Below are 14,498 nucleotides of genomic sequence, written 5' to 3' on the forward strand. Positions count from 1 at the left end.
TAAACTTTAAATCCACACTGTACTTCCATGATGTGTTCAATTTATCTTCCATGGTTTCACACATTCACCATTGAGATGGGGTGTTCCACAAAATCACATATAGGTTCATGATTTTCATGATATTTTGTGTTTCATAACCAAGCCCATCCCAGACTGTATCACCCTTGGACTGAATGGGAAAACAGAAGGGGTTTGTTGTCCATCCTAATCATTCCTAGAATTAATAACTCAGTATGGTCTGATTTTTCAAAATAAGATTTTGTGGTTATGTGGTGATACTGCTTTGGATTTCACCACTACATTGTCACCTTCCTTGCTTCAAGTGGAGTATGGGCATCCTTACAACTCCAGTTCCAAATTGCTGAGGTGGTTGACCCTGAAGGCACCCAGCTGAAATGTTTAATAATTTATTTCTAAATAGTCATAATGTATATACATATATATAATGTATAATAATTTAAATGTGTCTGTATATTACAAAATACTAGTCCACTAAAACACAGCCAAGACAGAAAAGGACTAAAGGTCAGTTTTATGTTACTGGATATGTAATATGAGAGCATCAGATCAATGCAAGTTGCACAATGCTAGCTAGGCATGACTGGAAGGTCAGTAACATAATAAATATATATGTAACATGTAGCATTATGAGACTTAGTCTACTTAAACTAAACATTTGTATTTTCATATTACAATATGTCATCATCATAGCACTAAAAAAAAAAATTATTTATTTCCTAATTTTTTAATGATAGTTACAAAGCTAGTTAAGTGACAGACCCCACAGCTGGAGTGTAGAAAATAGAGTGATTCTATTCTTTACATAATAAGACATGGTTTGTGATTATTGGTGACCTAATGGAGGTCCTATGGGTTTTGTTCTTGACAGAATAAAAACGATTCTTAGTTGTTGAGATGTAATCTGCTACTAGGACCTCAAGATGGCTGTTTTGGTTCTGTTGTTAAATAGAATTATTCACAGTTATTGAGATGTGACCCATTACTAAGACCTCATGATGACTGTTGTGGTTCTGTATGTTCATAAGCTCATGCATAGAATGAATGCACCAACTTTCCTTAATCTATAATAAATGTTTTACATGTAAAGACAATGTATTTTTCGTTTTTTGTGATTTGCTTTTGCTAATGCATGAATTGACAAAGTTGTTATTTCTCTAGTGGACCCACATAATGATCCCAACTATAAGTCTGTTTATGACTTCCTGAAGAGTGTTCCAGAAGACCTTTTAGCTCCTTTGTTTGTCAAGCTTATGCTCGGGCTTTAATGTATTTAGAATTATCAATCAAGAATAACCAAGAATCATCACGGCTACAGTTGCCTTTCTTGCAGGTAAATAATTTTGAAATGATATCTCTTGTAATTTTGTATAATGAAATATTAATACTACTAAGATTACATCACATGCCAGAATATTCTGTTTGATTTCAAATGACAAAATAATAGTTTAAGGAAAACAATAGATTTTGGTAATTTTGCATTGAAACAGATTTTAAGTGTGAATCTGCAGTGTGTGTTATGTGAAGTTGCAATATTCATGAGATGAAAAGAAACCAAACTGTGTAAAGTTTAATACTTACAATCTTTCAATGAGCTAATTGTATAATAAAATTCTGGGCTTGTACCTCAAACTCAGATTTGTGCTATAACTTTTGCTACTGTCAGACTTACATCTTCTGTAGTACAACTTTACATGCACATATACATAAAATTATAGCTCTCAAAGAATATTTTCAGAGTACTCATGTTAAAATGTTTTTATTTTTTATTGTCTACACCTTTTCTCCTGATAATTTGGTTATTTGGTTCATATCAACAAAATTTCCCATTATTTCAGTGGTACTGTCACAGGGCAGACTCAGTGTACCTTATTTCTGATCCTGTGCCTCTCCTTATCTGTTAATGAACTTCAGAATCACTCTTTATAAGAATAAGGAATCTAAGAATATTCAATATTCAAATGCAAAAAATGTTTTTATTTATATATAGGATGAATGCATTGTTTTTTGTTACTACTTTTTTCAGTTGTGATCAGTATGCATCTATTTTTTTGTCTTAGAAACTGTACATCCTCCTTGATGAACCAGATGGAGTGGCAGGAGTAGCAGCATCTCGTCAAGAAGACCCCACACTTCATGATTTGATTCTAGGTCATGAAGCAACTGGTATGTAAAATTAAATATTTCTTTATGTATGTAACTGTTAACCCTTTCCAGATGGGTCATGGGTCAAAGGCCACATCATTGCACTTGTCAACTTACATTCAAAATTTTATTGAACTACTATTTTATAACTTTATCTTCTTAAGTTTGGTATCAAACTGTATGTTAATATTTAAATTTTCATATTATACGTTATTTAAAAAGACACCTAAACATCGATTTTTGTGTGTCATGATGTGTTTAATATATGTGTTTTATCTGATTTTTGAGTTATCTGTGAACTTTTAAATTTGGTTATTTGTTAGTAATTCAAATTAGCATATACTAAGGTAATTAGAGAACTGATTTTGTGGTCTTTATTTACTGAGTACTAACTTAAACATAATTAAATTTTATCCTGTGTATAGTATTATCTACTAATTGATTTGTTTCCAGTTGGTACAGCACTAAGTTTATAGATTTACAATGCTAAAATCAGGGGTTCAATTCCCCTCGGTAGACTCAGCAGATAGCCAGATGTGGCGTTGCTGTAAGAAAACATACACACACACACACTAATTGATTTTTGTTGTTTTTTATAAACTGGTAAGTCTATAACCTAGTTATTTTTGGTGAATTTCTGTTTTCTCAATCACTATGATTTTCTTTTACACAGATATACTATCCATTTATTTTATTAATTCAAGCTATGCTATTTTATTAATCTATTCTATTACATTGTATCCAACATAAAATTTATACAATTATACACTTGTGCTTTTAATGTTTTAAAAAGTTGTCCAAAGATGATGAGAAGTCTTCATGACAACACTGGTATTACTGATGATGATCTTTTTGCTTTCAGCATCTCTCTTCATCCTCAGATAACTTAACTCTGGGTGTACAAGCTAAAGAGGCATATTGAAAACTTCTTAAACAGCTTACCTGTTTGCTGTGGATGGACATACTTTGTCAGCATTCAAAACTCTAGTAAAGTATAAAAGCAAAATGGGGTACAGTTGATTTCAGATCTTGATAATGCCAATAGAAAGAAATAATTAATTAACATTATTGTTGAAGCCATTCAAGTTGCAGTACTTTTATGCAATGCTTAGTTGTGGTAGTTACACATGAAAACTGGCTCTAAAAATAAACAAACTGATTTTTGCTAAAGCAGTGAAGCAATGTTTTACAGTTTATTTCTGTTGTTGCCTTACAGAACATTGGGAGCTTTGGCAATGTAGGTACAAGTAATCTAAAGAGGATTATTGGTGATGGACATAAAGATGATGGAAATGTTTTAATTCCATCAAAGAAATATGCTTACATGCTAATTTTAGCTACAGCTTATGAAGTATCTTTGACAAATCCTGTTTTTTTTAAATATTGCCTTTAGAATTAAGAACTTAAAACTTGTATACTGTTATAATATGCATTATTAGCTGAGATGTTTATGCTATTCTAATTGTTATAACAAATTAATTAAATTTTGATTGTGAGACACTAAGATCTTGTGTCATGCCAAGTAAGTAATACTTTGGTGATCGGTTTGTCTTTTTCAGAACAAGCATCATAGTGTGAGAATTGACATTTGCTCAGTAGGTAATACCCTCTTCTCTTACTCATTTTCCATTGCATCAAGAGCTATGAAAGTTAACATAATTTCTTATAATGTTGTAATCACTCACACAAAGCATAACTTTTATAGTCTTCGATCTCATTTGGTTACACATCCCAGAAATTGTAAATTTGTAAATCAGACCCAATGTGACATATCACATCCTCTTGTTTCAGAAATTGCCAGTAGTTATCTGTGATGTTTAATACCACATTATGTGTAAATAATAGAAAGCCAACATTCTAAGGCTGGTGTAGAATCTCTAGCATCAGGGAAACATTTGCTGAGGCTTTGTTATCTTAACATCTTTTATATTTTGGTTTTTCTGATTTACTTGCTCCTGATTATGATATAGTGACCTAATTTTAATTCACTAACTTGACAGGTTCTCTTCTGCCAAAGAAAATCCACAGTCAATCTAATGAGACTCCGACAAGGGGATCATTGTGATTATCAAATGGTACTTCTGTACGTGAAATCAGAAAACATCTTGTTTAAGTGTGTATCTTTATTAATAACTGTTTATACATACCCCTGTTATTCCATCCTTCATTGTGTGCACTAAAGAGAGGTTTTGTGCACTTTATATTTTTAATGTGTTTAGTTATTCATTATGTAATTGGGCTGTAACAACCAGTTTTTTGTGTCTTAAATATGAAATGTATATTCTTGCTCACATCCAACAAAAGGTCTGGAAAACTGGCATCTTGAATAATTTCAGTGTCTTTGAAATACTTCTCTTGCTGCTGTTTATGAGCTAAGTTCTCATCAACAAAGTTTTGCAGGCACATGAATTCATATTTTCTTTACTAACCAAACATTTCTTTCTGCTGTAATGGTACTGCTAGTGTGGGAATGTTTCTTCTATGTCATTCTGAAATCAAGTATTGTATTAGTTTTGAAGCTACAATTTCATATTTAGGCTGAATTTCTCTGTTATTTTATTTTGTTGTAAACAATTTTATTTTACTCTGTGATGACGACAAAACCCACTTGTAGAGAAAAATATATATGTAAAAACGGCTGGTATGAGTAGAGAAAGCTCTATGTACAACGATGACTGAAGAAGGTTGAAACATTGTTCGCTGTTCCACATAATGCTTTTTCTACCCATACCAACAGTTTTTACATATATAATTTTCTTATACTGTGTAGTGTTTCAAATTTAATTTAAAACAAAATTTATCAGAGTGTTATGCATCAAAAGTTAGATCTTTCAACCAGCTTTATTGTTTTGACAATAAAGCTTGAAGCTTCAGACAAGTCATAATTGTCATTTTGACATTAAAATTGAAGCCTTGTACCATTGTTTTGGCACCAGAGTTACAGTTTCACACTTAGATCAAATTTACTTGAATCTTTTGTAATGCTTTGAAACTACAGCTCATTTTGAAAGTCCAGTTGGACATTCAAACCAAATTTCATTGTTTTTTAGTGTTTTAAAATTATTATTTTATTTTCAGACTATACCTCATTTTTACTTTACATTGCTTTAATATTACTACTGATAATTTATGAAATGAATGTATTTGTTCTGTTTTTAATAGTAAGATGTATTTAAAGTAAAAAATTACATGTTGATATATTTGGTAATTCTTATATAGTGGTCTCTTTGTTTTTAGTTCATAAATTCATATATGTGTATAGATACATGGGTGCTCTTATCTTAAGCTATTTGACTTTTGTTAATTTTGTTAATCCCCACATTGCTATTTTAACCTTGTGATAAAACAAGAATACATGAAGTCACCAAAGACAAGTGAAGATATCATTTCACATGTATTTCAGATAACTTCTGGAACATTCTAATTAACAATTATTTAAATAGCAAGTTTTTCTCCTTGGTCTTGTGGATATATATAAACAAAATCTGTCATCATTATATCTAAATTTTAAATGATTCATTAGGTGTAACCTTTAGAACTCTTACTATTGTTAAAAATAAATTTGTTGTTTTATTGCTTGAAGTACTTAAATATAAGATCAAATTGTTTGATAGATTGTTTAGGCAGAATACTCATGATGAAACTTGGTGGAATGGACGGCTACTGCTTGTTGTGAAGACACAAGTGTAGAGGATGACATTTCAAAAGTCTTCCGCCTTTAGTCTTAAAGACAAAAAGCAGAAGACTTTCGAAACGTTGTCCTCTACACTTGTGTCTCCACAACAGGCAGTAGCTATCAATTCTACAAAGTTTCATCAAGATCAAATTGCTGAATTTCAAATTCTGTTATCATGTTTGATAGGTCAACTACAAGATGCATTTTCCTGTTATGAAAGAGCTGTAAAAGTTAAATCAGACACAATTAGTCACCATCAGGGTCTTCTTTGATGCTTGATGGGTTTAGATCAGTCAAACACAGCACTTACCTAAGCTACTGGTCTTCTAAATGAGAGGTTTGTGTTTGTTTGTTTTATGCACACTTTTTAAGTTATTTTCATCCAACAGGAGATAGAGTTGCTTTCTTAAACATGGGTATTTCTTCTTTTTATAATTTGTCTAGCTATACACCTGACAGGAAATAAGATTCATTTGTTAATTATAATTATTTTCTTATATTCATAATGCTTTGTACTAGCACTAACTTAAATAAACTTCGACATTTTCTGGTGAAAAATGTGAAAGTTTAGATAAATTTTCTTTGTTGCATTATTTTTATAGACCAGAATGGTCAAATGAGATAAATCCATTTCGTGTAGAATCAGCATGGAAGTTAGCAGACTGGGACGGCCTTTCTGAGTTCCTAAAATTGGTAAGTACGATAAGATTAAAAGTATTTTCAAATTTTAAATTAATGTAGTGGCTAGGATGATTTGTTAGCTACATTCATTGGCACAACTGTTTGAGCATAAATGTCTTCTTTATTTATACTTCTGTGCATAAATGTCTTCTTTATTTATACTTCTGTGCATAAATGTCTTCTTTATTTATACTTCTGTGCATAAATGTCTTCTTTATTTATACTTCTGCACATAAATGTCTTCTTTATTCATACTTCTGCACATAAATGTCTTCTTTATTCATACTTTTGTACATAAATGTCTTCGTTATTCATACTTTGTACATAAATGTCTTCGTTATTCATACTTCTGTACATAAATGTCTTCTTTATTTATACTTCTGTACATAAATGTCTTCTTTATTCATACTTTTGTACATAAATGTCTTCTTTATTCATACTTCTGCACATAAATGTCTTCTCTATTCATACTTCTGTACTAGTTTAATTGTTCTTCTGATACAGAAGAGCATTGTAAGTCCTCATTTATCTAAAGAAACTGTCCCAAGAGACATATCAGTTTGATTTGTTAAAACAGTGAGTGTTTATTTATCTCTTACTATGGAAAAAAAATATAAAAAAACTATTGTGCCTGCAACATGTATAATAAAATTGCATCATGATAAAATAAACTATAATTTGTACAATTTACAGAAATGAATAAAACATTGTTTTACAAGTAGTAAGATTAAAGTTTGTCATTTTTATATTCAAACTTTTATTGATTAAAGTTTCAATTAATAATGTTTTATACAACACATTGAAAAACTCATTACTGCCACTTCACTGGAAATTCGTGGTTTCACTGAAAGTCTTTTCACTAGAGATGTAGTACTGTAATATAAATAACAGTGAATCTTGTTTGTTTTTTTTATTAGAAATTTGTTTAGAATAGCACTTGCTAATAATACCAGGTTTAATGACCCTTCTTGTAGAGTTGGCTGTCTGGCAGCAAGTAGAGGAGGAATCCTTTACTTACTTTACCAATCGACTTCTGTTTATTTACTGTCCTGTTGACAAGCTCATATTTTAGTTTTACTGCTGTATCATACAGTTTCCTTTCTTCTGAATGTTGTGAGGAATACTTTCTATGGTTGTCACTTTTGCCATATTAATGCACGTGGAGCCATATTCTTTCATTAGAATTGAGTGGATATGGCGGAGCTTGTTAACTGTCTCATTTACTTTTACCCCTATGTGGTATGGCACACAGTGACAGAGGATGGTCTTACTATACAATTTCTTTATTTCTGTCATCCATATGGGAAAATACTGAATTACTGATATGATACCTTTCCTATACTAACATAATTGCTTTCCTAGAGTTGCGTTACACTCTCTTTGTATAAATTTTGCTTATCACTAGCCTTGAGACTTCTGTCCAGATTCATGTTTCCATGCAAATAAGTATGCAACAACCCTCCAACAGTAAGAGAGTAACACACTTTTCTAGCACAGCTGACTTCCTCCATTCTGAAGTATACAATCATCATTTCATGACTGGGCAGTTTATAAGCATTGGGTTTGTCTGTTGGCAGATGTGACAGCTTTTGTACAGCAAGTGGTGGACAAGTTCATGAAGCCTCTGCCTTTCTTTTGTACACGACATATCTCCAGTTATGTTTCTTGTTTGAGATGGAAGGAATTTTGTCAGTTTTTTTTATTATTACCTGCATCCTAATCATGTACCAATGCTGGCTTGAAACTACCTAAACCTTTTTTATTCTTTTGTACAATTTAGTTTCCTCAAGTTTGTTTCATTCACCTTATTTCTGTAGAAATCTCAATCTTACATTGGTGTTTTGGTGCATGCTCTTTTACTTATCTTTTCAACAGTTGTGTGTTTATCTTCTTCAGCATTATCCTTTCATATTTGGTTGATTTGTTGCTACCATTTGTTAGGAGCATAATGCCCTTGTTACTTAAGTCCTTTAACCCCACCCCTATTTTGTTCTCATATGTTTTCATCTGCCTGTGTAGTTTTACTAAAATATTGTAAAGTGTTTCATTTCTCTGTATTCTACATGGTATATCTCCCTTTCAGTGCAGTATGGAAGTTCTTGCAACTTACCAGTTTCTAACTGCTGGAGTGGTGGACCATGAAGGCTTCGTCAAGTGCATGACAACTTTCAATCAGTAGAGAGTAGGGTGGTGGTGCTCTGCTAGTGCATATAGTGTGTATCCTTTTACTACTGAGCAATGGATGAAAAATTCCCAATATTGTATGGTTTTCTGTTAAACAAGTCTGCCTCATGCATTTTACTCCTGGCTAACTTTTTCCACATTTTACTATCACTTGAATATCAGTTCTCATGCAGTCTTGTGTTTGAGTCACATATAACCAGTCAGCATACGGCCTCCCAAGTATGAATGGTTGGGACCATACACCTACCATGGACCAGACAGAAATTCCTGACACTACATGGTTTATGACTGGAGTTGACCCACCATGTTTGCATTCCCTTTTTTTTACCATTTCCCAGGTGTTAAGTTCTCAGGTGGCCTTTTCTTAGTTGTGTACTGGGTCTTCAAACATTTGTCGTAACTAAGTTGCCAGAAAAATGTTGCTTTTCCTTTCTGCTTCCTGCCATTGAAGTGAAGATTTTTGGGACCCTTCTCCTTCTGTAGACTAGAAGACATGTATTCAATACTACCTGGTTTTGGACTAGAGTTAACCTACCATGTACTTTCTATTGCACCTAGCTACTACACCATCAAGCATATCCATTTTCCATACTGGACTTGTTTTCTTGGTGACACGTATCTTCACTACAGGTGAAGACTATACCTGCATGTGTGTTCCTATGCTTTTGTAGTATAGGGTATTGTGCTCCAATTGTTTTCTTCAGGCACTTTCTGAAGGGAGTTCACCTAAGTTGCTTTTGTTTTGGTTTCTCCACTGTTTTAGTGTGGGATTTAAGCTCTAATGTGAGGGTAGGTAAGATATTGTATTGAATGTTAAGGTTTTCCAATGTTGAAAATGTATTTCGTATAGGTACTTACCTCTGTCACACTTCCCACCCTTCTTGTTTACTTCCAGTACATCTTTAATTGAGTAATTTAAAGTGATAATTGAATAATTATTATAGATTATGCCAGCTGTGCTAGGATAGTACATCACACCCCTATTGGTGGAAAGTTGTCTCATGCTCATTTTTATACTACAGTTCATCAATAGCATGTGGAAATGTGAATTGAGGTATGAGTCTCAAGGCTAGTGGAGAGTAACAAATTGTGCATGTGGAGGGCAGTATGACCTGAAAAGAAAAATTGTTATGTGAGAGGATCTAAGTTTTATTACAAGTACATTTATGGTGTTGGAAAATTTTAACTTTATACAGTACTGCCTGGAAATTGTTATCAGATATTATGTCATGGAACTTTCTATTTGCAGTTCATTGTTTTCCATAATCCAGAAAACAGCTTGTTGTGTGGCTTCCATCTCTGTTCTTGAACTTCTTGTATAAGACTTTAAGTTTCACAAGAAGAATGTGTTGTTTTGCAAGACAGTAAGTACCCAGTCGTCTCTCTGTTTAATATAGGGACCATTTGTGAGTGCGATGACAGATCACTGCTTACATTTTAAATAACTGCTGACAAAATTTTTCTGATTCCCTCTTTGTCTTCTCTCTCTATTTTCTGTTCAGGTTAATTACCACAGATTCCAGTGGTACCAGATGTTTATTTAACATGAGGAACTATGAAACAATTTGGTGATCAGTTATCTTAATGGTAACTCTTTAACATAGGTCCAACCATAACTGTATCTTTAGGTGCCATTTAGGTAGTCTCTTTCTTGATTGGTATCTGTAAATCATTGTGGAGCTGTAATTTCCCAACTAAAAAGGACAGTGGTTCAATGATGAACTTTCTAGAAAAGTTTATTTTTTATTATTTTACATTTAACTTTGAAAAGTGAAAATTGCTTGATTCTGCAGAACACTTTAAGGCATTATAAACAAGGGAGAAAATACAAAAGATTAATAATTGGTGCAGCTATGTGTATTTTAATAGTCAATATAGTTTCAGTTAAAAGGTAATAAATGAAGTTCATTCTAAGAATGTGTATATTTTTGCCTGCTAATTGTTCCATGTTACCTGTACCTTAGTACAGTTTTGTAACTCCGTTTTTTATTTATCAAATTTTTAGCAGATTTCTTCTGATAACTGGGGAGTTGCAGTTGGAAAAATTCTTCTTTCTGTTAAAGAAAAGGTATGAGAAACTTTTAATAACTAATATATAGTCATTTATATAACAAGTTTAATATGTAGTAACTTATGGATGACACTTTTTTTGCCAAGTGCCCTTGTTTCTTAATTAGTAGTTGTAAAAATTACTAATTAAGAAAGTAAATTTTAAAGTTAGCTTATTTACAACAAACAAACATACTTATCTCACATAATAAGAACGTTTATGTTGATCTTTCCAGTGATGGATTAAAGGTTGTATGTGCATAGTGGCTAATAATCTTTGAGGGTCCTACAATGGGCCTACATTAAGACCATAAGCCCTAGGGCTGAGCCTCTTCTAGCCCCAACCTAAATGACCCATTGGATCTTTCAATTTAAATTATATTGTAGACTTTAAGAAAATGTTTATTGTGTTGCACTCTTGGTTTCACTCAGTGTCAAGCCTCTAACATATTTGTACCACACACTGCAAAAGTAATTGTTGAGCATTTTAGTCATCCTAAGTGGTGCTCAGCAATAACATATGGTAAATGTACATTTTTATTCTTTAAGTTATGTTACATTTTGAAATTTGAATGACAGTATGATTACTTTCTAACATTTAATGTAGAATATCCTGTTTGTGAAATAAAATTTGGCATCAACATTATCCATGTATGTTCTTCTGTAATTTCAAAAGTAAATGTTGAGTTTTGTTTCTTTGTGCAACTTTTCAAACTGGAGACAGGCAAATGATTGAACAGAGACCACTATTTGCAATATATGATGTATGGTCAAAAAGTTCTAAGACTTCACTTTTATTGCACAGAACAATGTACATACATCAGTATTATATTATATCCCGTTCAAAGTAATCCCTTCAGCTAATACACACTTGTCCTAATGTTCCTGCCATTTTCGAAAGCCTTCAACTTTGTGTGACTAAGTTCTGCTTTCACATAATTGTGGATGGTTGGAATGTCATCAAATCACCTTCCTTTCAACTTAATTTTGATTTTTGGGAACAGAACAAAATCACATGTGGCAAGATTGGGAGATTACAGGGAGTGTGGTATCACAGGAATGTTTCTTTCTGCCAAACGTTCTTGAACAGATACAGCACTATGTGAAGGTGCATTGTCGTGACAGAGAAACCAATAATCATTTTCCACAGCTCGCAGCAGTTTCTTCTAATTTCTTCCTTCAAGCAAATTAGGACCTTTTTATAAAATGCTTGGTTAACTGTCTGGCCATTAGGCAGGCATTCATGATGAACAATACCTTGAACATCAAAAACACGATCAACATTGTCTTTACATTTGATCAAGACTGTCATGTTTTTTTGGAAGTGGTGATGATGGAGATTTCCACTGGGGTGACTGAAATTCCGTTTCAGGGTCATAACTGTGTACCCATGACTCAATAACCAGTGATAATGATGTTGATGAAATTTGGATCAATTTCTGGCCTTCTTTTCAGATCCTCACACACTTGTTGATGGTGAAACTTTTGGTCAACCATCAACAGCCTTGGAAAAATTTTGCAGACACTTGACACATGCAGAGTTTTTCAGTTAAAATCACATGACATAATGCAGAGGAAATGTTCAGTTTGTCAGCAATTTCATGATGCAAAATTTGATGCAAACATGTTGCTTTTATTTTCTGTCCATTTATATTTCAACAGAAGCAAGAGATGCTTCTGTCTTTGAACACGGGTATAAGGTCTGGATAAGTGGTTTATCCGTGAGGTAGATCACTATTTGTACTTTGTACACACCTCAGTAAAGCTTACTGCCTCTGTACTGGCACCTGTAACAGAAGAAATCTTTTTGATCAGAACTCATATATAAGATATATCAAGTTGTTTATGAGTTATGTTTGGAATATTATTGTGTGAGTAAACATTCAAATAATAAATAATATATATTAAAACAAGAACACTTGAGTTCATGTCCTTTTTAAGTCACACAGTTTGAAAAATTATGAGTTCTCTTACATAGTAAAAGTTAAGCTAAGATTGTCCATTTCATTGATTCCATAAACTGTAGTGGAAAACTATTTTGTAATTTTAAAAACAAATCGTCTTTTTTTGCTATTACTTATTAGTCAAGAAAATATAATATCAACAAAAGTATCATATTTTGTAATTGTTATTGTATGTATGTATATATATTATCTACACTGTATGAATATTCAAACTAAATCTACATCATGGGAAAAGAAAATGGCTCCCTTTAAAGAACTATGTACATCTACTTATTGTAGTTGTTGTATATAGTTGAAATCTAGTCATTTATTTGAAAGGGATGAAAATAAGTATGTGTATCTGTATCATAGTAATAGTTCTTAGTTTAAATTTAGCTATTTATTTGAAACAGATTAAAATAAGTATGTGCATTTGTTTATCCTAGTTATGGCTTTTATTTTAAATCTAGCTATTTATTTGGAACAGGTGACATAGAGATTTGCATCTGTTTACCTTGTTTGTTGTCAGGGTGTTTTAGTTTATTGTATATATAAATATATATATGTATATATGGGCTGGATTCTTTGTAGTTGGTGTCTGGGACTTGGCAACAAATTTCAATAACAAACAAACAGCATACAGTTCTCTTGTTTCAGGTAATAATGTATTAAAACAATTAAAATGTATAAACAAATGTTTTTTTTCATTATTTGCTAGCACAGTTGTATCTAGAGCATTAAATACTTATCTTCTTTCATCAAAATCCACATAGCCTGGTCCAGTTACTTTAGAATCCAATTCACAAAACAAATTAATTCTTGTCTTCTATGTTGTTACAATATAGTTTGTGATAATTTCAAGTTAGAAATCACCAATATATGCTTTTTATGGCTAAACTCACAATCACACAGGCTAGATCTATCTGTTCAATCAAACTAACCCAAACTACATTTTTGACACACATTTATAACCTCACAGAGGTCTTAAACATTCTTCACATTATGAGTTATTGTGATAAAATAATATTCAATCAAAACAATGAGAAAAATTTTGAAGTTTCAAGCAAAATAATGCAATAGTACAGCAAGTATAAATCACAGTCTGTGATTCATACACAGAAAAGTAATTATAAACTACTGCTACTAAAAATAATTAAATTGAACACTCTCTCTTATACTACTTAAGTAATAACACTTACATTAAACTTAAACACTTGTGTGGATATAACAATAAGCTTCTCTTTAAGAAACGTATTTACAATTATTTTTTGTACTATATACAAAGACTGTTTCCAGTTCATCCAAAAAGTCTACTCATACAGTCTTGCACCAACATTTGCAGTCCTCTTGTTGGATTCAATGTGGGACCAGAAGTTCTTGGGGTACAATACCTAACTCATGATTATTGCACAGTCAGTTTTATACTTCTGGATCTTTGCAAGTGGTTGATGATTCATTTGGGTGATGAACTCCTTCCATACAGACTATTCAAGAAGTTCCAAATGTCAGTATGGTGGCCAAACACTTCTTGAGTCACAGATCTCACTGCTCAGTGTCTTTCTGAACAGATCCTTGAGTTTCTTCAGATTGTTACATCATACACGATGTTTTTTTGTTTTTTTTGCCTGGATAATGGTACATATCATTGTGGATATCTTTGATGTAATTGTTTTAATGTCTAATTGCATGGATAATGGTACATATCATTGTGGATATCTTTGAAGTAATTGTTTTAATGTCTAATTACATGGAGAATGGTACATATCATTGTGGATATCTTTGAAGTAATTGTTTTAATGTCT

The 14,498-nt window shown here is 32.2% G+C and overlaps 1 protein-coding gene across 12 annotated transcripts; it reads left to right on the top strand.

Annotated features, from left to right (window-relative positions):
- The first annotated feature begins 861 nt into the window (after window positions 1-861).
- On the top strand, window positions 862-10,772 carry LOC143243002 (serine/threonine-protein kinase ATR-like). Of its 12 annotated transcripts, none has more exons than XM_076486624.1 (7): window positions 1,159-1,351; window positions 2,079-2,184; window positions 3,026-3,173; window positions 3,723-3,762; window positions 6,026-6,176; window positions 6,442-6,532; window positions 10,710-10,772. In XM_076486624.1, the coding sequence occupies exons 1-3, from the start codon at window positions 1,286-1,288 to the stop codon at window positions 3,046-3,048; spliced, it is 195 nt and encodes a 64-aa protein (XP_076342739.1). In that variant the 5' UTR covers window positions 1,159-1,285; the 3' UTR covers window positions 3,049-3,173; window positions 3,723-3,762; window positions 6,026-6,176; window positions 6,442-6,532; window positions 10,710-10,772. The 12 variants fall into 12 exon arrangements, with proteins under 12 accessions (XP_076342734.1, XP_076342735.1, XP_076342739.1 ...); XM_076486622.1 differs by lacking the exon at window positions 3,723-3,762 and adding an exon at window positions 4,164-4,276; XM_076486623.1 differs by lacking the exon at window positions 3,723-3,762 and adding an exon at window positions 4,164-4,246.
- The last annotated feature ends 3,726 nt before the right edge of the window (window positions 10,773-14,498 follow it).

Source organism: Tachypleus tridentatus, unplaced genomic scaffold (genome assembly GCF_004210375.1).
Source record: "Tachypleus tridentatus isolate NWPU-2018 unplaced genomic scaffold, ASM421037v1 Hic_cluster_2, whole genome shotgun sequence".
Classification (NCBI taxonomy): domain Eukaryota; kingdom Metazoa; phylum Arthropoda; class Merostomata; order Xiphosura; family Limulidae; genus Tachypleus; species Tachypleus tridentatus.

Bases quoted from the DNA above. Each gene is read 5' to 3' on its own strand.
- LOC143243002 (XM_076486617.1), top strand. From the start codon at position 1,286: ATGTATTTAGAATTATCAATCAAGAATAACCAAGAATCATCACGGCTA. The intron at 1,352-2,078 runs GTAAATAATTTT...TTTTTGTCTTAG, and splicing joins TACAGTTGCCTTTCTTGCAG to AAACTGTACATCCTCCTTGA. The intron at 2,185-6,025 runs GTATGTAAAATT...CATGTTTGATAG, and splicing joins TCTAGGTCATGAAGCAACTG to GTCAACTACAAGATGCATTT.